The following is a 23,852-nucleotide window of genomic DNA, read 5'->3' as shown; positions in this document are numbered from 1 at the left end:
CACCTGGCAGCCCGATCCAGGCACCCACCATTTTCTGTAGAAAAACATCTGACCGGCACATCTCCTCCCCCCCCTCCTCCTCGCTGCCCTCTTTCTTGTGCACGACGCCTTTACCAAGGGGGACCCGATTCCGACTGCCCAACCTTTCATGAATTTATAAACTATTATCTGGTCTCCCCTCACACTCCGACGGTCCAGAGGAAACATACCAGGTTTGTCCATCCTCTCCTTACACAGTCAAGATATTCATCTAAGTTTCATTTCCCTCAGATGCCATCAGATTCCGATTTCCAATTTATTGTCAAAGTACATACACATCACATACAGCCCTGAGATTCCTTTTTCCTGCAGGCGCGGCAGAATTACCACTAGTTGGTCATGCAAAAAATAAACTGTACCCAGTGTAAACATGTAAACAAAGAACTGTAAACAGATAACGAATGTAAACAAACTGACTGTGCAATACCGAGAGAATAAAAAACTACATAAAGTGCATGTCAGAGCCCTTAAATGAGTCCCTGATTGAATTTGTTGTTGTGGAGTCTGAAGGTGGAGGGGGAGCAGCTGTTCCTGAACGTGGTGGGGCGAGTCTTGGGGCACCAACACCTCTTTCCTAATGGCAGCAGCGAGAACAGAGATTGTGCTGGGTGGTGTGGATCCTTGATGATCGCTGCTGCCCTCCGATGGCAGTGGTCCCTGTCAATGTTCTCAATAGTGGGGAGGGTTTGGCCTATGATGTCCTGGGCTATGCCCCCTGCCTTTTGGAGCATTTAACGCTCAGGGGTATTGGTGCTCTTGCATGTCATGAATATTAGTGCGGGTTTGGGGTGGGAGGAAGTCTAATCTATTGGCACTGACCTGAAGCATTTTACTATATTGCTGGAATTAATTTCTATTTCAGGCACAAGGAGACCTGCTCCCAGCAGTGCAGGAAGAAATCAGTCTCAATCACGAACAGCAGGTAAGTCAATATTGGAGTCAGCCAATATTCAGTGTTTGAGAGGAAAGCAACTCCTGTGCTCATGGCAATGGGATCAATTTTCCACTGTAATGGTTCTGGAACCAGAGGCCACCGGTTTAAAGTGGACAGGGGAGGGAGATAGTTTAAGAGGGACTGAGGGGTAAAGTTTTCATGCAGGGGTCAGTCCGTATCTGGAATGAGCTGCCGGAGGAAGCAGTTGGTACAGGCACAATTAAACTATTCAAAGGGCATCCAGACAGGTATAGGATGATGCAACTTAGTGTAGGGGTCTCCAAAGTGGTCAGTGTCAACCCCTGGGGGTTGATGGGATCATCCAAGGGGTCAATATATGCCAAGGGGGTCCAAGGGGGTTGAATGAACTTTTAGGGTCAAAAGAATTGTAGAGCCTGAGGTCTCCACCCCTGCCTGGGAGCTTGAGGCGACTTCTTCATTTTCAAATGGTGGGAGGAAACTGGAGCCCCCAGGAAAAACCCACCCACCCAATGGGGAGAATGTACAAACTTCTTACAGACAGCATGAGATTGAAACCCCTGGTCCCAATCACTGGCGCTAAAGGCGTTGCACTAATCGTGTTGTGCTAATGTACAAGTCTTTGGTGACGGACCAAATCTCCTCAAACTCTTGACAAAGTATAACTGCTAGTGAGCCTTCTTCATGATTGCAGATAGATTTTCAGAAATGTTCATACCCAGGACCTTAAGGTACTTGGCCCTCTCTACAGCTGACCCCCTCGATGAGGACTGGTTTGCGCTTTCCCGATTTACCCCTCCTGAAGTCCGCAATCGATTCCTTGGTTTTGCTTACGTTGAAGGCAAGGTTGTGTTACACTGTTCAATGAGCTGATCTCCCTCCTGTATGCTTCCTCATTGCCGGCTGCGATTCTGCCCACGACCGTGGTGTCATCGACAAATTTGTAGATGCCATTTGAATTAGGCCCACGAACACCGCTCACGGTGTGAGGGGTGTCACTGGCCTGCAGTGATTTTCAAACCTTTTTCTTTCCACTCACATTCCACTTTAAGTAATCCCTATGTCATCGGTGCTCTGTGATTAGTAAGGGATTGCCTAAGGTGGGATGTGAGTGGGAAGGGAAGGTTGAGAATCACTGCTCTCAACCCAATTGTTACTGAAATATTTTGCTTGAGAAAAATTGTCATTGGCCCATTTCCTTTGGAGTTATGAAACCATGCACATAACGAGTCAATGTACAATTAACACAGTGGTTCTCAACCTTCCCTTCCCACCTTAAGCAATCCCTTACTAATCACAGAGCACCGATGGCATAGGGATTACTTAAAGTGGGATCAGTGACACTGGTCTAAACAATCTCAGATGAAGATATCTGGTCAGATTCTTTCTAATGCTTTATACATTATACATGTGGATATTTAAAATATCTTTCAACAGTTTTGAGGCAAAAGGAGAAAGAAGATAAAGCTAAGATATGTAAGTGTCATTCACACCGTTACTGCTCAAACAGTAAACAAGGGAAGGCCCTTTGCTCATTAGAGACTCGTTGAATCGGGTAGTTGCATCCCTAGTGTTCCATTCTCACACATTTTCCCTCGTCGAGAGATTGCCCCGGTTTTTTTTATATAAGGGATATTTATTATTGAAAGAAGCTGATCCTGACGGGATAGATGGGATGGAGGCAGGGAAGTCATTTCCACTGGCAAGCGAGACAGGACAGGCTCCAGGTGACTTGCAGTCTCAAAGGACCCGCACGGGCTGCAGGCTGCTCATGGGAACCGGGCATCAGAGCTGGGATTCGAGAGGGCGCTGAGGGGAAAGAAGGGCTCCCGAAGGGGCCTCAGCCACTGAAGGCTTCCTGATCGCGTTGGAGGTTCAGATCTGGAGTTTGGATTGTCCATGGATCAAGAGGGGGGGGCTGGAGGCGAGTCCACAGATACTCGGTGTCTCTGAAGGGACTCCCTCTCTCACACTGCAAGGGGCAATGCTTCAGGTCCAGACCTCCGACACGATCAGGAAGCCTTCAGTGCCCGATCCCCTTCGGGAGCCCCTTCATGCCCTTGGCACCCTCTCGAATCCTGCTTTCTATAAGCCAGTCGCCTTCAGCCCAGGTGGGTCTCTCAGTCACTGAGCCCCTCGCTGGTCCGCCCCCGTGGTCACCGTCCTGTAGGGTCATCTCCTCTGCTTCTTCTTCTCAACAGGGGGGTGTCCTCTCCATTTCTGGTTCCCTGCGCCGGTCTGCTGAACCCCCGTAGTCTGCAACCTCTCATGGTACGCTGCCCAGCACAAGCCTTGGGCACAGATCTCCGTAGTTGGAGGATTTTAATAAAACCTCACCATCCCCTTTAGCAGGCCGTTTAAAGCTTGTGCAGTACCACTGACATTATACAGCATGGACAGGTGGTCCCCGGCTTGGTCCGAGTTCCATTCTGACCGATCAGTCAGATCTCGAAATGGACCCAATTCAAACGTATGATACTCCGGACCCACACTCACCCACCCACCCCCCCCCCCCCACCGCCACCCCAGCCCCCCTCCCCAAACCTCGAACACCGGATCCGCCACTGCCTTCGTGTCCCGAAAATAAAACAGATTCGGTGGCCGTGATGTCCTGGCCTATGGCCGTTTCCATGTTGGTCCATCAAAATAAACTGTCCTTGGATTCCTGGGACCTGACGTGTGATTGTTGTATTTACAAACATTTTCTCTTTTTTTTAATTTATACAGCATTTCCTTTATCATCGTATATACAGATGATCATAGATCGCATAGATTACATAGATCGTAAGTAGGGGACCACCTGTGGGAGGTATGGTTAGTGTAGGGGTTAACACAAGGCTGTTACAGCACCAGGGACCCAGGCTTGTATCCACTGCTGCCTGTGAGGGATTTTTAAGGCCTGCGCGGGTTTCCTCCGGGTGTTTCCACACACCCCACAATTACGATCAGGGCTGTAGGTTGGGGAAGCGCGGGCTCATGGGCCAGAAGGGCCTGTAACTGTGCTGTACGCCTGGAGGGAAAAAAAACACATGGTCCTCAATGCCTTTGCAAATTGGCATCCTGTTGGAAGTCAGGCTCTGTCTGATGAAGCTGAAATCCATTTGTTGCAAAGTCTCAATTATTTTGTTAGCGCGGGTCCCCAGGAGTCACGTTCGACTGGAACATGATAATTTTATCTTGTGTCAACAGAGAGCTTGAAACAAGAAGAACAATTTCTCAGGAAACGTAAGTTCTGGAGGGAGTAGAGATGTGTGCACTCTTTTATAGAATCTTCTTTCTCAGTCCATAGGAGGAGACCACTCACTCCTGTCTCACCATTCACTAGGATCAGGATTAGGCGGAATAAATCATCCAGCACAGACTAAAAGGGCCAAAGAGGCCTGTTTCTGTGCTGTAAAGTCTGAGATTTCTTCAAGTGTTGAGTTTCAGAGAAGAAGAACCAGTTTGTCCAAAGCAAGGGCTCTGTGGGGTTCATTCATAAGCCTGAAGGCTGCAGGGAAGGAATGGTCTTGAAGCCTGTTCACACTCTTGAGCCCTCTCCCCGATTGGGAGACAGGAGAAGAGAGTGTGTCTGGGGAGGGGGGGGGGTGGTGTGTGTGTGATGGGTCCTTCAGTGCGACGGCTGCCTTTTCCAAGCAGATGTGGTCTGTGGAGAGAGGGGGTGATGTTCTGACCTGTATTCAACTCCTTCCTATCTTAGCTGAGCGGCTTCTGTCCCTCGCTGGGATGCATCCAGCAAGTCTGCCCTCTGGTACCCCTGTAGAAGTTGTAGAAGGATGGGGGGGAGGGGCACATGCAGAACTTGCTTTGCTCTTTGACAAAGTAGAGGCTTCGGTGTGTTTTCATGGCCCACCATATCAACATGCTCATCCCAGGTCATTGTCATTGGGGGTGTTTGCTGCTAAGAATTTGAAGCCAACTATATTTCCAACCTGGGCTGAGAGACCCATCAAACACTGCAGCATAATAACAGGCCCTTTGGCCCATCTAGTCTGCCTTGTCCCATTGATTGGCATCTGGACCATGTCCATGTTGCCTATCCAAATTTTTCTTAAATGTCAAAATCGAGCCTGCACTCACCACCTCCCCTTACTCCGCACTCTGCGTGAAGCTCCTCGCTACATGCGCCTTTAAACCTCTCCCCTTTCACCCATGTCTGCCAGCTCTTGGCTGGCCCGACCTCAGTGGGAAAAGCCAGCTTGTATTTATTCTGTTTGTATCCCACATAATTTCACATTGATCGTACGTTGATTAAGGGCCCAGGCCCAAAACTTTGGTCATATTGTACATCTTTAATCGCAAGATCTCAAAGTGAGTCTGCTCCACAAATCCACCCTGAGATAAACTGTTCTCACATCTCATTCCAAATTCCAGCCTTTTCTCCATATCCCTTGATACCCTGATACCTGCCAATCTCCCCCTTAAGCCCACACCCACACCCCACCCCCACAATGATTTGGCTTCCACAGCTGTATGTAGCAATGAACTCCAAAAATCCACGACCCTTTGGCTAAAGAAATTTCTCGTCATCTCTGTTTTAAATGGGTTCCTTCTAATTCTAAGACTGTGCCCCCTTGTCCTGGATTCACCCAGCAAGGGAAGCATCCTATTCACATCTACTCTCTCCAATCCTTTCAGCATTCGACGTTTCGATGAGATCCCCTCTCCTTCTTCCACACCCCAATGGAAACTTCCTCCAGCCTTGTGTTTTGACCAATAATTTTACATTCTTGTTTTCTTTATTTTAGGCTTTGCGATTATTTAATTGTTTCTGTTTTCTCAACAGTCAAGGCAAAACAGAAACGACTGGTCAACATCGAGACGCGTAAGTCCTCTAGCAGCTGTGAATGTGGTGTTTGTACGTTCTTCCCATGTCTGCGTGGGTTTCCTCTGGGTGCTCCAGTTCCCTCCCACCCTTCAAAACATATGGGGGTGGGGGGAGGGGTGGGGTGCTGGGCCTATTGGGCAGCACAGTTTTAAATGGCCGGGATCAGCTTTTGCCTTGCTATAAATAAAATTAAATAACAGGCAATTCTGAGCTCCACACTCAGCAGATTACTTGTTACTGCTGCAGATACAGTTGGGCTAATCAAACGTATCAACGGGATCGAGGGGAGAATCAGTGAATGGGCGGCAAAAACACACCCTCACGTACACACACCCACCACACCCATCCACCCTCACCACACAAACATCCACCCTCACCACACACATCCAGCCTCACCACACACATCCAGCCTCACCCACCACACAGACACACCCACACATTCACCACATCCACCCTCACCCACATCCACCATACACCCACACCCACCATACACACACACCCACCACACCCCCCCATCCTCACCACACAAACATCCACCTTCACCACACACACCCACCCTCACCCACCACACAGACATACCCACACACCCACCACACCCACCCACCACACCCACCCACCACACCCACCCACCACACACCCACACACAGACACACCCACACACCCACCCTCATCACACACACACCCACCCACCACACCCTCACCCACCATACACACAGACTCACCACACAGACACACACCCCCCCCCCCCCACCACCACAGCCACCCACCCCACACCTCGCAAGCTGATTGCAAACCAGAAAACAGGAAATGGGATTTAATTTAACCAGTATTTTATGGGAGCAAGTTAAAGGCAGCAGATGCTGGGGTCGAGCGCAATGCACAGACGCGCTGGAGAAACTCGGCATGTCACGCAGCTTCCATCAGAAGAATGAGGTGGCCAACGATCTGGGCCTGGGCCCGTCATCAGGTATAAGCAACAACAGGCAGGCGCCTGGGGTGGATAGAGAGGAGAGGAGGGAGGAAGGGGCAGAGGGAGGAGCACAGGCTCGCAGGTAAGAGGCCACGGGTGGATACAGATTGGGGGGGTTAGAAGCCGATAGGGAGAGGGGGTAATTCTCTGATGGGAGGGGGAAGGGGGTAAGGAGGCTGTTCCAAAGGAGGGCATGGTCATAGGCTACCAAATGCTACCATATATGGCCAGCCTATGGCCATGTCCTCCTTTGGAATGGAGGAGGGGAGGTGGGCAGCTGGAACAAAGGAGACAGGGACGGGAAAGCGGGTTGGCGGGGATTGGAGGTCGATGTTAAGGTCATCTGGTTGCAGTGGTAGAGCTGGAGAGCGGCTGGATTTGCACGAGTGGGAGCAGTGAGAAAGGGTCTCGAAGACAACAGGAGGTTTCGTGATTGATTTTCGCAAAACATTAAAGAAAAGAGAAGAGAAAAAAATCTTTCACCTCTTGAACTTTGGCCAAAGTTGATCAGAATTTATTTTTGGGCCCCATGGTCGCTTCATTGAGCACCCCTTGACTGCCCACCACTGTAGCGTGGATCACCCCTTGGCGCCCATGTCAATTTCCTGCCCTGCTCCCTTGCTGCCACGTCTGTCCATGGTCTCGCGCACTGCCAGACTGCGACCACCCACAAATTAGAGGAACAGCATCTGCTGCCTGGGCCCCCTCCAACCGGGTGGCATTAACATTGACTTGTCCAATTTCCATTGTATCCCCCCCCCCATCTTTTCCTTGTCCCCTCTCCTCTACCTCTTTTCCCTGTCTCTCCCTTCATAGAGCCAAAGCCCACCACGCCCACCTTCCATTCTCACCTTTCCTCCCTCCTGTCCTCATCATATCCAATTGATGCCTTTTGCCTGTTGGGTATCTCCCACCCTCCCAATCTTCCCTTTTCACCATCTTTTTAATCCAGACACCTACCTGCCTGCTCTTTGCTCACCCCTTGAGGAAGGGCTCAGGGCCGAGACATCAGTGATAGATCTTTCCCTCCTGTGGACGCTGCCAGACCTGCCGAGTTCCTCCAGCATCTCCACTTTCCTACGACAGTGTCTGCAGGCTTTCATGTTTGACTCCTTGTCAAAATTTGAGCATGGACAGTCCACGGGCTTAGCGGGTCCTACTACAGGGCCAAGTAGAGGAATGTAGAAGTACAGGTACGCATTACAGTAAAGCCCCTGTTATTATGAATTCCAGCAACTGTCAGCCCCGTTTAGAGTGTTCTGCTCTGTTTGATCACCATGAGGCAGGAAGGAGGTTGTCAAGCTGGAGAGGGTGCAGAGAAGATTTACTAGGATGCTGCCAGGACTCGGGGGGGGGGGGGGGGTGGGGAGGGGTGCTGAGCTACAGGGTGAGCAGGCTGGGGCTTTATTCCTTGCAGGCTGAGGGGTGATTTCACAGAGGTCTATAAAATCAGGAAAGGAACAGGTCACAGACTTTTGCCCAGAGTAGGGTCAATCGATAACCAGAGGACAGAGGTTTAAGGTGAGGGGGAGAGATTTAACAGGAACCTGAGGGGATCGCTTTTTTATTTGCAGAGAGGGTGGTCGATGTTTGGAACGGGCTGCCAGACGAGGTGGTTGAGGCAGTTACGACTGCAATGTTTAAAGAAAGATTGGACGGAAACAAAAATAAGATGGGAAAACCATGTCTGATGAATCTAATGATGAGTTTTGTGAGGATGTAACCAGTGGAGTGGATAGGGGGGTATCAGTGGATGTGGGATATCTGGACTTTAGTAAGGCGTTTGATAAGGTTCCCACGCAGAAGATTAGCTTACAAACTTAAAAAGCATGGTATAGGACGGATGGTGTTAAGGTGGATAGAGAATTGGTTGACGGACAGGAAGCAAAGATTAGGAATAAATGGGTTCTTTTTGGAATGGCAGCCAGTGACTAGTGGGGGAACCGTAGGGCTCTGTGCTGGGGCCACAGCTGTTTACAAAATATATCAATGACTTAGATGTGGGAATAGATAGCAATATCTCAAAATTTGCAGACGACATGAAGTTGGGTAGTGGGGTTGGCTGTGTAGAGGATGCTAGGAGGATGCAGAGCGATTTGGACAAGTTAGGCGAGTGGGCCAAGATGCAATATAATGTGGATAAATGTGAAGTTATCCACTTTGGAGATAAGAACAGGAAAATCTAAATGGAATCTGTTTAGGAAAAGGGGAGATGCAGAGAGACTTGGGTGTCGATGTGCATCAGTCGTTGAAAGTGGGCCTGCAGGTGCAGCAGGCGGTGAGGAGGGCGAATGTTATGTTGGCGTTCATAGCGAGAGAATTTGAGTCCAGGAACAGCGAGATCCTGCTACAGCTGTACAGGGCCTTGGTGAGACCACATCTGGAGTTCTGTGTGCAGTTTTGGTCTCCTCATCTGAGGAAGGACATCCTCGCCATGGAGGGGGCGCAGAGAAGATTCACTAGACTGATATCAGGGATGGAAGGACTTGCATATGAAGAAAGGTTGGATAGACTAGGCTTGTATTCGCTGGAATTTAGAAGATTGAGGGGGGATCTTATAGAAGCTTATAAAATTCTTAAGGGTTTAGACAGACTAGACGCAGGAAGGTTGTTTCCAATGCTGGGAAAAACCAGAACCAGGGGTCACAGTTTAAGGATAAGGGGCTTAAGTTTTTTAGGACTGAGATGAGGAAAAATTTCTTCTCTCAGAGAATGGTGGATCTGTGGAATTCTTTGCCACAGGAAGTAGTTGAAGCCGGTTCCTTGTCAATATTTAAGAGTAGGTTAGATTTGGCCCTTATGGCTAAGGGGATCAAGGGGTATGGGGATGTGATAGTACAGATTCTATTACCGATGTGTATATGTATAGATTGTAGTGTAGGATGATTGTGATTGGGTGAGAGCGTAGCCATGCCTACTGGCAGGTCTTAAAGGTTCTGGACTGGTCGACCTACATGTGATACACTCCAGTCTTCTAGTTAATAAAAGCCTTGGTTTGGATCAACAAGCCTTTGATTCTTTCGATGTGTTCTACATGGGCGAAGGCAGGAACTGGGAACTGATCAGCCATGATCATATTGAATGGTGGTGTAGGGTTGAAGGGCCAAATGGCCTAATCCTGCACCTATTTTTCTATGTTTCTTTGGGTTTAGTGGGACATGTGCCAAATGGAGGCAGGTGGGACTAGTGTGGGGTGGGTCATTTGGGCTGGCATGGGCAAGTTGGGCCAAAGGGCCTGTTTCCACACTGGCCGACTCAGTGACTCACAGAGCCATAGAACACTACAGCACAGAAGCAGCCCTTTTGGCCCCTCTAGACTGCACCAAATGCTCTATTCTGCCTAGACCTGTCGACCTGTTTCCTGACCTCAGCCCTCCATACCCCTCTCATCCCCGTGCTTATTCGATCTTAAACGTCGGCATCAAACCCACCACCGCTGGCAGCTTGTTCCACACTCTCACCACCCTCTGAGGATTGAGCTCCCCCAAATATTCCCCTTAACAGGTTCTAAAGTTAGGGGGAGTAAGTGGCTTCGGACCGGGGATAGGGGTGGCTTCGGACCCAGGGAGGGGGGAGAAGGCAGCATCAGACAGGAGCTGGGGGAAGTGGGGGCGGCAGCAGCCTAGCAGTGGACCTGAGCCGGGGGACCTGGTTGGGGGCTCCCCATGCACCCCCACTAGTTACGCCTCTACCCCTTAAACATTTCACCTTTCACCCTTAACCCATGTCCTCTCACTCGACCTCGGTGGAAAAAGCCTGCTTGTATTTTACTGTGTCTATCCCCTCCGTCAAATCTCCTCTCATCCTCCGACACTGCAGGGAATCAAATCCTAACCTGCTTTTTTTCCCCATCACTCAGCTCCTCGAGTCCCAGCTTGAGGTCAACTGTATGAATTATAAGGTCAAGAGGTGTATAAGATGATGAGACATCATGTGGATGGTCAGAGGCTTTTGCCCAGGACTGAAATCACATAACTTTGTGGGGCAAAGGGCCTGCATCGTGCTGTGGGTTTTCTAAGAGCATAAAGTTGTTCCGGGTGCAAAAAATGGGGCTTTAAACTGCTTTAGAACTGATCATGTAGAAACTCTGCAGGTGCAAGCAATAACCTCCCTGTCAAATTGAGTGCGGGATGAGAGAAATCTTCACTTTTCTTTCTCACAGAAAAACTGAAGCAAGAAGAAGCAGCTCTTCAGAGAAACTGTAAGTTTCACAACAGAAAACAATTAAATCCCAGTTTAAAGACTACAAGTTAGGAAGCTCCACACGTTCCCCTAAGGCAGAAATTGTGCATTCAATTGATGTGGAAGTCTGTTTTGAATAATCGGTAGCAATTTCTGAACGGCTTCTTCGTGACACCTTCGTGGGGTTGCTTTCCATCCCAGTGCCAGTCGCTCCAGCTGTCATAGAACATTCCAGCACAGTACAGGCCCTTCAGCCCACATTGTGGTGCTGACCTCTGTAAACCAACTCCACAACATTGTTAATGCTTCCCTACCTCACTCCCGTGACCCTCCATTTCTGGGGCCAAGAGGCTTCTACTGCTTGACTAATAATCTTTTTTTACTGTACCAGTCTCCACCACCATCCCTGGCATGCATTCTAGGCATCCACCCCTCTCTGGATAAAACACTTGCCACTGACATCACCCCTAAACTTTCCTCCCCTCACCTTATCTCAATATCCTTTGGAATTTGCCACTGACACCTCGGGGAAACAGTTACTGGCTGTCCAACCTATCGATGCTCCTTATAATATTACTAACTTCTATTAAGTCATCTCTTGCCCTTCATTACTCCAAACAGAAAAAGCTCTAAGACATGTTCTCCAATCCTGCCAGCATCCTGGTCAATCTCCTCTGCCCCCCTCTCCATGTCCTTCCTGGAGCGAGGCACCCAGAACTGAGCACAATATTTCAAGTGTGGTCTTGCCAGAGTTTCATAGAGCTGCAACAAGACCTCACGGCTCTTGAACTCAACTAATGAAGGCCAGTGCAGAGTACGCCTTCTAAACCACCCTATCTTCTTATACAGCATCCTTGAGGGATCCATAGACCCAGACCCCAAAATCTCTCGGTTCCTCCCCACTGTTACGAATCCTGTCATGAACCACATACTCTGCCTTCAGTTTCGACCTTCCAAGGCGCATCACCACACTCATCTGGATTGTGCTCCATCTGTCACTTCTCCGGCCAACCTGCTCCCCGACAAGGCCTCCAGCCTTCGTGCTGTCATCTGAACACTTCATCCAGGTCATTTTTTTTTAAATGCAAAGGGGCCAAGGGGCCCAGAACAGGACCCTGCAGAACGGTGGACAAACCGGAGAATTCTCAAGATTGGGAGAATATTTTTCAAACCCCAATAATGTTTTTCTGTTCCCCAGCAAAGGTGACCCTCCAGTGTCACCAATCATGGTGTCTTTGTTTAAAGGTTAAGGTTTTGTTATGACCTGAGTATCATTCTAATCTCACATTGTCTTTCAAAAACAGTTCAGATTCAGCGTCAACAGGAAGCATCTTTGGCCAGGAGTAAGTCAGAAACCAGTGTAGCTTTACCTATAGATGAGGAAACTTATTCATAGAGTCATTGATTCACTTGGTCAGATATCAAGAGCTTAAATCCACCTTTAACTGTCTCTCACCCTGCTCTCTGTTTTAGAAACATCGCATTTCATCCTTAACATATCATTTAATAAGACCTTAAGACATAGGAGCAGAAATAGGCCATTCAGCCCATCGAGCTGACCCACTGTTAAATATTGAACTGATCTATTTCCCCACTGCCTGGCCTTCTCCCCCGAACCTTTGATCCCCTGGCTAATCAAGAACTTATCAATCTTTGCCTTAAATACACCCAATGACCCGGCCTCCATAACCGCTAGTGGCAACAAATTCCATAGATTCACTGCCCTCTGGTTGAAGAAATTCCTCCCCATCTCTGTTCTAAGTGGACGTCCTTCAATTCTGGAGTTACGCTCTCTTGTCCTGGACTCTCCCACCATGGGAAACAACCTTTCCACATCTACTCTGTCCACACCTTTCAACATTCAAAATGTTTCAATGAGCTCCTTTTTCACTGGGATCTTGTCTCAGGAATTAGCGGGGAATTAATCAGTTAAGGGTCCAGTGGAAAAAGTAAACAATCAGGACGCTGGCGTCAAATGACATCGAATCTTGCCGGGGATTGACGGCCTCTGCCCCTACACATATCCCCAGTGTCAGCTAATGGCGGCATGCTGATTAAACCAGTGGGGAAAGGACAACTTCCATCCATTCCATTCTAAAGTAGACTCTCTAATCCCCGGCAATGAGTTGCATTCAGTGGGAAAGCAGTCAGAGTCCTGGTTAAAGGTGGCCCAGTGGAAACGGCTTCCTATCTCAGGACATTGCACGGCCAATTAACTGGGTTGCCAGTGGAAGAGGGGAGAATGAGACTCCCCCTTATTCTCTTAAATTCCCATGAGTACAGGCCAAGAGCAGTCAAATGCTCCAGATCCCAGCAGCTGCAGTGTCCAGTGAAAAGGTTTCTTTTGTGCGCTATCCAGACAAGTCAACCCATTCTTGGGTAGTTATAAATAAAACAATAGTTTTGTGGTTAGACCATTCAATTGAAACAGTGTAAAGGCAGCATCATTTTTTAAGCGACGTGAGGCTCATTCAAGAGTTTGATAACAGCAGGAAAGTAACAGTTATTGTGTCCAGTGAGGAATGCAGTCTGCTGGAGGAACTCAGCACCAGAGGGAGAAGAAGAATGGTTGACGTTTTGAGCAGAAACTCATCGAGGCTGAGGAACTATAGCGCAGGGGTCAGTGTAAAGAGAATGTGGGGGGAGGGGAAAGGACGAGGAACAGGGGGCTCCATTCGGAATTGACGATCCCAGCAGAGGAAAAACATGATGTTCGGGAGGTAGAGGAAAATCTGGCGGTTGCATGTACCCTGGATCACACTGCAGTGAAATCTTTCTCTTCAACAGAAAAGAGGGAAGAGATAAAGAGAAGACCCCAGGAGAAACGTAAGGTTTATTTAAGATTCCTTTATTGCCATGTAATAGAACGGAACATGTAATATTACATGGGTTGCTGGACACTGCCTCGTGGGAACCAGGCATCGGAGCCAGAATTTGAGGGGGTGCTGAGGGAGAGAAGGGTTCCCGAAGGGTCCTCGGGCGCTGGAGGCTTCCTGAGCTTTGGATCTGGAGCTCGGGCGGCCGATGGATCGAACAGGAGTCCATGCAGCTGCAGAAGCTGCGGGAGCACTGGAGGTGAATCCATGGACACTCAGGAACTCTGAAGGGCCTCTCTTTTGACAGATGGAACCAGATTGGGGAGGAAGTTGTGGGAGAGTTGAGACTGGGACTGGTGAGCGATTGGTGGAACTGATTAATGGCAGGGAATCGTGGGGAGGGTTACATCATGATTATGAAGGGGAGACCCCTGGTTCCCAATCCCTGGAGAGAACAGATCCTTACCACCATTGCCACACTCTGGGCCTGATTGCCGGTAATTCCCAGCCATCTAACATCAGGCAGAGGCCTCACAGTTTGGGATTGCAGGAAAATCACTGTCAGGGACCCAAAATTAAATAACGCTCTCGGCTTCTTGGACACCAATGGGCAGGGTGATCCGACCAGCTCTGTGAGCTGATTTGCCACCCCCTCCATCGCTCCTCCTGTTCAAACTCTGCTCAGTTACCTACTCGTTCTCACAGCTACACATCACTGCCTTCCAGTGAAAAAGTGAAGTTTAGTCCCTGGTGCTGTCCGAAAGGAGTTTGTACGCCCTCCCCATGTCTGTGTAGATGCTCTGGTTGCCATAACACCGGAGCAGAAATAGGCCATTCAACCAATCAAGTCTTCCCTGTCATTTTCCCACTCAGCCCCACTGCCCGGCCTTCTCCCCATAACCCTTGATGCCCTGGCTCATTGAGAACCTCTCAATCTCTGCCTTAAATAACCCAGCCTCCACAGCCACCTGTGGCAACAAATTCCACAGATTCACCACCCTCTGGCTGAAGAAATTCCTCCGCATCTCTGTTCTCAGCGGACGCCCTTCAATCCTGAAGTTGTGCCCTCTTGTCCTCGACTCTCCCACCATGGGAAACAACTTTGCTACATCTACTCTGTCCACACCTTTCAACATTCAGTGAGATCTCTCTCCTAAATTCCAGCGAGTATAGGCCAAGGGCCATCAAACGCTCCTCACTTGGTGCCCCTCTCATTTCCGGAATCATCCTTCTGAACCTCCTCTGAACCCAGTCAAAGGTCAGAACATCCTTTCTCAAATGAGAGTCCAAAACTGTCCCCAATACTCCACGTGCGGTCTCACCAACGCCTTTTCAAGCCTCAACATCACATCCCTGCTCCCACCCATCAAAAACGCACAGGGGTTGTGGTTTAGTTGGTGTATTTGTGGGCAGCATGGGCTCGTGGGCTGGAAGGACCTGTTACTGTACTTTCTATCCCCCCCCCCCCAGGAAAAATGCAGCGTGCATGTGTCGATGTCAAGCGACGTAAGTAACCAAATTTCAAGACATAGATTTCAAACCGTGCCCTTCATCCCAACTCTTCAATGCTGACCCAGTTGCCTATCTGACTTGGTCCTACTTGGATCCACATCCCACCAAACCCATCCACAGATTTAACCCACAGGGTAAAGAAATCCCTCCTCATCTCTGTTCTAAAGGCACATTTTCATATTCTGAGGCTGTGCCCTCAAGTCCCAGACTCCCCCACCATAGGAAACATCCCCTCTCCTCCATCCAGGCCTTTTAGGTGTGTCACGGGTTGACATAGAGGTTAGCACAATGCCCTTATTGCGCCAGTGATCGGGACCTGGGTTCGAATCCCGCGCTGTCTGTAAGGAGTTTGTGCGTTCTCCGAGTCTGTGTGGCTTTTCCCAAGGGGCTCCAGTTTCCTCCCACCATTTGAAACATACCAGGGTGGTGTAGGTTGACTGGGTGTAAATTGGGTGGCACAGACTCGTGGGCCAAAAGGGCCTGTTACCATGCTGTATGTCTAAATTTAAATTTAGAGTTGGTAGGTTTCAATTAAATTCTACCCCCCACCCGCCCACATTCTTCTAAACACCAGCGAGTACAATCCCAAACCCTTCAACAGCTCCTCATATAACCCTTTCATTCCGAGGATCATTGTTGTGAACCACCTCGGGACCCTCTCCAACGCATCCTAATTCACCATCAATTACCACAAAAGACTGAGCTTGTGAAACTGATAGCCTTTTATGGACTGTAACACCTACCAACCTCATCGACTGGTCGTGGCAGGAAGAGTAGGGAGCATGTAGGAGGTAATGGGTAGGATTGGTCTCGGGAAGCGGGTCCAGTGGGCAGTAACCAATCACAGTCTAACAGTGGTTCACCACACAACCTTCCTGAGAAAAGGAGCCCGAAATTGCTCGCAATATTCCGAATTCAGTCTGACAAACTGTAAGACGTTACAGAGCAAAAAGATGCCCTTCTAGTCTTTGCCAAACTATTTTTCTGCCTCAATGACCTGCACCCAGTCCATACCCCTCCCACCATGTACCCATCAAAACTTTTCTTAGATTTTAAGATAGAAGTAAATCATCATAAATACCCCACCTCATTAACCCTTCCAGGACGACATCATCCAAGATCCCCACCTCCTCAACCCTCCCAGGCCCACGCTATCCAAAATCCCCACCCACTCAATCTTCCCAGGCCATCGCTATCCAAGATCCCCACCCACACAACCCTCCCAGGCCATCGCCATCCAAGAATACAACACTAGTTACACCATGCACAAATTGTCAGGCTATTTCTGAGAAAAAATGTCCAGGAATGAATGAATAATCTAAGGGTAAAATTTTAATCCATGCATTTTAATTAGGTTATTTCATTCTTCAACAGAAAAGTCTCAAGCACAAAAGATTTTAAAAGGTAACTTCCGCATCAATGGAAACTCCAAACAAGCTGTGAGGCATACGTTTTAACAAAGTTTATTTTATTCATTCTCAGCAGAGAAGATACAAGACAAAAAACTTGTTAAAGGTAAGCTCAAATTCTGTCATGGAGGAAATCAGCGGGTTGGACAGCATCTGTGGGAGGGAGTGGGGGAAGGGTCAACGTTTCGGGTCAGAACCCTTCACCAAGGTCTGCCTCAGACCCAATGAGCCCGGAACAGCGCCAGATCTTTTTCCCCACAAAGCGAACTTTAAAAGGGTGGCATCGGAAGTCAGGCAAGAACAATTACGTTTCTAATGAGGGAAGGGGAGAAAGGGGTGAGAAAATGGAACTGATCGCATCTTTTCTTATCCGTAGAAAAGGCAGAAATTCAACGCTTTGAAAAAGGTAAGGATGACTAGTGGAGGCCCCACCTTTAAAAGGAAAGGCCCATTTGCTGAATTTGCAGTCAGTACTACTCTATGATATGGGACGTGGTTAGGCTGAGATCCGATACAGGGGCCAGGATATTATCTTCAACCAGCAATTCTCAAAGGGGGCCCTGGGGGAGGGGCCACAGCACGTGTAAGTAAGAGCCTTGTTTTAACATAGGCCCTCGATGTTGTGCCGACCCATATATTCATTCCTAAAAAAGTACTAAACCTTCCCTACCTCATAACCCTCTCTTTTCCTTTCAGCCATGTGTCTAATAGTTTCTTAAATGCCCTTAATGTTTCAGCCTCCACCACCACCCCTGGCAAGGCATTCTAGGCTTCCACAGCTCTCTGCGTTAAAAAAAAATGTATCCCTGGTGTCTCCTCAAAACCTCCCTCCCTTCCCTTGGTACACATGTCCTCTGGTATTTGCTGATCCTGCCCTGGGAAACAGATGCTGGCTGTTCACCCTATCTATGCCTCTTATAATCTTGTAGACCTCTATAGAGTCTCCTCTTATCCTTCTACATTCCAAAGAGAAAAGTCCCAGCTCTGCTAAGACTTGTTCCCCAATCCAGGCATCATCCTGGCCAATCTCCTCCGCAACCTCTCCGTTGCTTCCACGTCCTTCCTGTAACGAGGCGATCAGAACTGAACTCAATGCTCTTCTCGCCCCACATCACATAAGTTTGCAGTTTTTTTTTTAATGGCATCGGTAAGAGTGAAGTGCGGCAGAAACCCAAACTTGGCGGCTTCATGGGGAAGGGGGGGCCCATAAACTTGGAGCAGAGTCCTGGGGCGGGGCTGGGAGGCCGTAGACAAAAGGTTGAAAATGGCTGCCTTAAGGACACAGAGTCGCCCAGCATGGAAACAGGCCCTGCGGTCCAACTTTGTCCTCGACATCCAAAATGTCCCGCTCGTACAAGTCCCACCTGCCTGTGTTTGGCCCATGTCCTTGTAAACCCATGAATTCGTCCAATCGCTTCTCAAGCATTGCAATAGTAAAATGAAATTGGACAGGTACATGGATGGGGAGGGGTATGGACTAGGTAGAATAATAGTTTGTCATGGACTAGAAGGGCCAAAGGGCCTGTTTCTATGCTGCAGTGTTCTATGGTTCTACCTGCCTCAGCCACCTCCTCCAGCAGCCCATTCCATTCACCCACCACCCTCTGTGTAAAAATAGTTACCCCTCATGTTTCTGTGCTTATTGGAAACAAGCTCATCCTCCAAAGCCTTGTGAGCCAAAGCCTCTAAGTCCCAACTCCTACCCAGACGGAGCCAGCCAGCCGTGCACATGTCACTGTCCCTTATCTTAGTTACTCCTCCCACCAATCACCTTTCTGTTTAACTCTTAACTTCCATCTTAAAGGCACTCACCTTCAACTGGCTCCCAACTCTCTCAATTCCCATACTCCTCCACCAACACTAGGAGCCTGACCTTTCCAAGTCTTCCCTCCAACTGCTTGGGTCACCTGACCCCGATTGCCCAATCGGCTGCTTTCTGCTGAGTCTGACCTTTCCAAGTCTTCCCTCCAACTGCTTGGGTCACCTGACCCCAATTGCCCAATCGGCTGCTTTCTGCTGAGTCTGACCTTTCCAAGTCTTCCCTCCAACTGCTTGGGTCACCTGACCCCGATTGCCCAATCGGCTGCTTTCTGCTGAGCCTGACCTTTTCAAATCTTCCCGCCAGCTGCTTGGGTCACCTGACCCCGATTGCCCAATTGGCTGATTTCTGCTGAGCCTGATCTTTTCAAATCTTCCCGCCAGCTGCTTGGGTCACCTGACCCCGATTGCCCAATCGGCTGCTTTCTGCTGAGTCTGACCTTTCCAAGTCTTCCCTCCAACTGCTTAGGTCACCTGACCCTGATTGTCCAATCGGCTGCTTTCTGCTGAGTCTGACCTTTTCAAGTCTTCCCGCCAGCTGCTTGGGTCACCTGACCCCGATTGCCCAATCGGCTGCTTCTGCTGAGCCTGACCTTTTCAAATCTTCCCGCCAGCTGCTTGGGTCACCTGACTCCGATTGCCCAATTGGCTGATTTCTGCTGAGCCTGATCTTTTCAAATCTTCCCGCCAGCTGCTTGGGTCACCTGACCCCGATTGTCCAATCGGCTGCTTTCTGCTGAGTCTGACATTTTCAAATCTTCCCGCCAGCTGCTTGGGTCACCTGACCCCGATTGTCCAATCGGCTGCTTTCTGCTGAGTCTGACATTTTCAAATCTTCCCGCCAGCTGCTTGGGTCACCTGACCCCGATTGTCCAATCGGCTGCTTTCTGCTGAGTCTGACATTTTCAAATCTTCCCGCCAGCTGCTTGGGTCACCTGACTCCGATTGCCCAATCGGCTGCTTTCTGCTGAGTCTGACCTTTTCAAATCTTCCCGCCAGCTGCTTGGGTCACCTGACCCCGATTGCCCAATCAGCTGCTTTCTGCTGAGCCTGACCTTTTCAAATCTTCCCGCCAGCTGCTTGGGTCACCTGACCCCGATTGCCCAATCGGCTGCTTCTGCTGAGCCTGACCTTTTCAAATCTTCCAACCAGCTGCTTGGGTCACCTGACCCCGATTGCCCAATCGGCTGCTTCTGCTGAGCCTGACCTTTTCAAATCTTCCCGCCAGTTGCTTGGGTCACCTGACTCCGATTGCCCAATTGGCTGATTTCTGCTGAGCCTGATCTTTTCAAATCTTCCCGCCAGCTGCTTGGGTCACCTGACCCCGATTGTCCAATCGGCTGCTTTCTGCTGAGTCTGACATTTTCAAATCTTCCCGCCAGCTGCTTGGGTCACCTGACCCCGATTGTCCAATCGGCTGCTTTCTGCTGAGTCTGACATTTTCAAATCTTCCCGCCAGCTGCTTGGGTCACCTGACCCCGATTGTCCAATCGGCTGCTTTCTGCTGAGTCTGACATTTTCAAATCTTCCCGCCAGCTGCTTGTGCCTGGCTAAAAGTCCCTCATGTTTCAGCATCCAGCTCCACGCCCAGCAAAGTATTTCCAGTATCTACCCCTGACATCGCCCCTAAACTTCCCTCCCTTCACTTTGTACAGATGTCCACTGGTGTTTGCTATTCCTGCCCTGGGAAACAGAGGCTGGCACTTGTGGTGAGATGTAATGGCACCACTAGGTGACCAGGGGTCATCCCGGTGACCTTGTCTATAAAGCAGTCCAGAGCTACAGTCTAGCCTCTTCCAGGTTCATCTTGGAGAGAGACAAGACCTCTTAGTGTACATATTAGTTTATTAAAGCTGTCTTATACTTGCACTGCTGGTGTGGTTATTGTCAGTACAGTGGTCCACCATTATCTTGTAGTCTTCCATTCAGTCTCCTCTCATCCTTTTCACTCCAGAGAGAAAAGTCCCAGCTCTGCTAACCTTCCCTCATAAGTCTTGTTTCCTCAATCCAGGCAACATCCTGGTCAGTCTCCTCTGCACCCTCTCCATGGTTTCCACATTTTCCTATAATGAGGTGACCAGAACTGAGCACGATACTCGAAGTGTGGTCTTGCCAGAGATTTGTTGAGCTAAAACATGACTTCTTGACTCCTGACCTCAGTCCCCCTGGCTTACTTAACCCAGCATCTCCCTTAGGCCTTTTTAACCATCCTACTAACCTATACTGTTGTGATCTCAGAGACAGTGTGTGCATGTCGACTGATCTCTGGGACGCGCAGGGACAAGCAACGAGCTGCCGCAAAGGCTCAGCAGGTCAGACAGCACGGAGAGAGATGGTCAGATGGGTGCCCCTCCTTTCACTGAAACCAGGTCTCAGCTGGCTGACCACTTCTCTCCGCGGATGCTGCCCGATTTTCTGAGTCCCCTAACCCCCACCCCTGTTTGCTGAGGGTAGGCTCAGTGGCAGATTTTGTATTTATCGTTTACGTTTCCATGTTAACGCAATGATTTATCTTCCATCACTAGGCTGGCTAATGTTTGAAGAGAAACAACTTCAACAAAGGAGTAAGTTCCAGGGAATTTAGTGTGTGTGGCATCGAGAAACTCAGCAGGAAAGAGCACTGCACGGATGCTGGGCTTATAATGAGTGTGGCCATTCCAGAAGGAGGACATGGTCATAGGTTACCAGATTTATACAGTGCGTTTGCATTTGTTGTTTCTGCAGTACGGTTTAAATATTATAAACAAATATAGATATATTTTGTCAACATGCTGTATGATTTCCTATGGCCATGTCCTCCTTTGTGGAAATTTGGAAATGGCCAAATTATTGCACTTACTTCGCAGGGCTGGTATGTAAATTGGGTGTAACTGGGCGGCACAGGCTCGTGGGCCAGAAGGACCTGTTGCCTTGCTATATCTCTAAATTTTTAAAAATTAAATTAAAAATCAATAACCTTGTAGTAAATATTAAATTGAGACACACTGCACAGTAACAACGCCCAGTCCACGAGGCTGTGCCACCCAAATACCCCGATTAACCTACAAACCCCGTCCGCTTCGAACAGTGGGAGGAAACCGGAGCCCCTCCCGGGGAAAACTCACCCAGATACGGAGAGAGCGTACCAACTCCTCACAGGCAGCTCACAATACTCCAAATTTGGCCTCACCACTTTACCGTAACATTCCAACTCCTGTACTCAGTACTTTGATTTATGAAGGCCAATGTGCCAAAAGCTCTCTTTACAACCCTGTCCACTTGTGACGTCACTTTCAGGGAATTCTGTATCTGTATTCCCAGATCCCTCTGTTCTACCGCTCTCCTCAGTGCCCGTCGATTCACCATGTACGTCCTTTCTTGGTTTGCCCTTCCAAAATGGGAAACCTCACCCTTGTCTGCATTAAGTTTCCTCCTGATAGCCAGGGTTGCTGATGTGTAAAATCCTGAGCTGTTTTTAATCAGTTAACAGGGAGCTGGAGTAATCCGTCCATGGTACCCGATGGCATCCATCAGAGAACCTTCCCCACCCTTGATGCTTCCTGTCAGCCCCCATCATTCAACGCCAGTGAGACTGGCCATTTTTTTTGACATGCAAGATCTCCTTTCAGAGAGGCCAACAAGAACCTGTGCAGGCGCTGGGGTCCAGTGCAGTGCACAAAGCTTGCTGGAGAAACATCAGCAGGTGGGGCAGCATCCAAGGGGAGTAAAAGGCTCTCAACGATTCAAGCCTGGAACACTGAAAGTCAGGCTGACTCCCTAAAAAAAGGAGAGGGAGGTGGAAGTGGAAGAGAAGGGGGAGGAATGCGGACTAACGGGTATGAGGCGGATATGGGTGGGACGGCGAAAGCGAAAGAAGCTGAGAGAGAGCGGGAGAGGGCGGAGGGCAAAAGCGGGTAGCTCTCTGATGGGAGAGGGAGGGGGAGGGGATGGGGAGCTGGAGGTAAGGAGGGAAAGGGATGAGGGAAAGAGAGAGATCAACCGTTAACAGAAATCGGAGAATCGAACTTTCTGGTTGGGGTCTGTCAAGGGTATAGATGTTCCAGGAACTCAGTTCCAGGGCAGGGTTAAACAGGTGAGGACTTTATTCCCTGGAGCATAGAAGAATGAGGGGAGATTTAATAGAGGTATTTAAAAATTATGAAGGAGACAGATAGAGGAAATGTAGATAGGCTTTTTCCACTGAGGGTAGGTGAGATACAAACCAGAGGATGGGGTAAAGGTTTAAGGGGAACATCTTCACACAGAGAGTGGTAGGGGTGTGGAGTGATCTGAAGTGGTGAATGCAGGCTCAATTTTAACATTTAAGAGGAATTTGATCAGGTATGTGGACGGGAGGGGTATATGGGCTGGGTGCATGTCAGTGGATCTGGGCCAATAAAATGGTTTGGCACTGACTTGAAGGGCCGAAGGGGCCTATTTCTGTGCTGCAATGTTCTATGTTGTTCCTCCAATTTGCAGTCGGCCTCAATTTGGCAGGGCTTGAGGTGTCTACCTTTTTATCAATATTGTACCGGGAGCTTGTGGGTTAACTGAGCTCTTGGGCCAGAAGTGCCTGGTACTGGTCTGTATGTCTGAAGTTAAATATTTTCGATTCCTGACGAGGGGCCCGGGCCCGAAATGCTGGTTACCATTTCCTTCCTCTGGATACTGAGCTGAGTTTATATTTTTCACTCAACCTCTCCCCCCAACTAATCCCAGCAGCTACAGATTTATTTTGCAAAAAAACCGCTGAGGGGTGATGGAGGAGAAGGTAGCTCTCTGGTAGGAGAGAGAAGGGAAGGGGGGGGTGAGAAACGGGAGTAAAGGAGACGAGGGGTGAGGAAGCGAGAGAGCGGGGAGGGGAATTAACGGAAATTGGAGGTCCACATTGATGCCATCTGGTTGGAGACTGCAGAGAGGAAATGCAAGATGTTGCTCCCCCCCCCCCCCCCCCAGTATGTGGGTAGTCACAGCCTGTCAGGGCACACGAGGCCATGGACGGACGTGGTGTGTCAATGGGCCGCGGAATTGGTCGGCCACCATCACGGCAGGCAGGCCAAAGGCACTGTCGAAGTTTCTACAGGTGTGTGGTGCAAAGTGGGCTGCATCACAGTCACCAGTCCCACACCCACCCCCCAACCCGAGCGATAAGGTAGCGGATGCAGCCCGGGACATCACAGGTAAAACCCTCCCCACCATCGAGAACATATGCGGAAAGCACTGCTGTCAGAGGGAAGCAGCGATTATTAAAAATCCTCACCACCCAGCACACGTTCTGTTCTCACTGCTGCCATCAGGAAAGAGGTTTGGGGCCACAAGACTCGCCCCACCAGGTTCTGGAATAGTTCCTCCCCCTCCACCATCAGACTCCTCAACGACAAACTCA

General features: G+C 49.3%; 1 protein-coding gene across 15 annotated transcripts in view; it reads left to right on the top strand.

Moving 5' to 3' along the window:
* The window catches only part of LOC138751963 (inner centromere protein-like), a 79,317-nt gene that overhangs the window by 29,568 nt on the left and 25,897 nt on the right, over positions 1-23,852 (top strand). For 8 of the 15 annotated variants that reach the window (XM_069915006.1, XM_069915002.1, XM_069914998.1 and 5 more), the window contains 13 exons: positions 902-961; positions 2,390-2,428; positions 3,680-3,736; positions 4,142-4,177; positions 5,739-5,777; positions 10,913-10,951; positions 12,237-12,275; positions 13,720-13,758; positions 15,219-15,254; positions 16,635-16,664; positions 16,743-16,775; positions 17,046-17,075; positions 21,013-21,051. In XM_069915006.1, coding sequence (XP_069771107.1) covers positions 902-961; positions 2,390-2,428; positions 3,680-3,736; positions 4,142-4,177; positions 5,739-5,777; positions 10,913-10,951; positions 12,237-12,275; positions 13,720-13,758; positions 15,219-15,254; positions 16,635-16,664; positions 16,743-16,775; positions 17,046-17,075; positions 21,013-21,051 — 516 coding nt within the window. The remainder of the gene's footprint in view (positions 1-901; positions 962-2,389; positions 2,429-3,679; positions 3,737-4,141; positions 4,178-5,738; positions 5,778-10,912; positions 10,952-12,236; positions 12,276-13,719; positions 13,759-15,218; positions 15,255-16,634; positions 16,665-16,742; positions 16,776-17,045; positions 17,076-21,012; positions 21,052-23,852) is intronic. The other 7 variants (XM_069914995.1, XM_069914999.1, XM_069915000.1 and 4 more) reach the window with 7 other exon arrangements.

Source organism: Narcine bancroftii, chromosome 1 (genome assembly GCF_036971445.1).
Source record: "Narcine bancroftii isolate sNarBan1 chromosome 1, sNarBan1.hap1, whole genome shotgun sequence".
NCBI classification, from domain to species: domain Eukaryota; kingdom Metazoa; phylum Chordata; class Chondrichthyes; order Torpediniformes; family Narcinidae; genus Narcine; species Narcine bancroftii.
The sequence above is the reverse complement of the archived record's forward strand: the minus strand, read 5'-3'. Positions and strand labels throughout refer to the sequence as shown.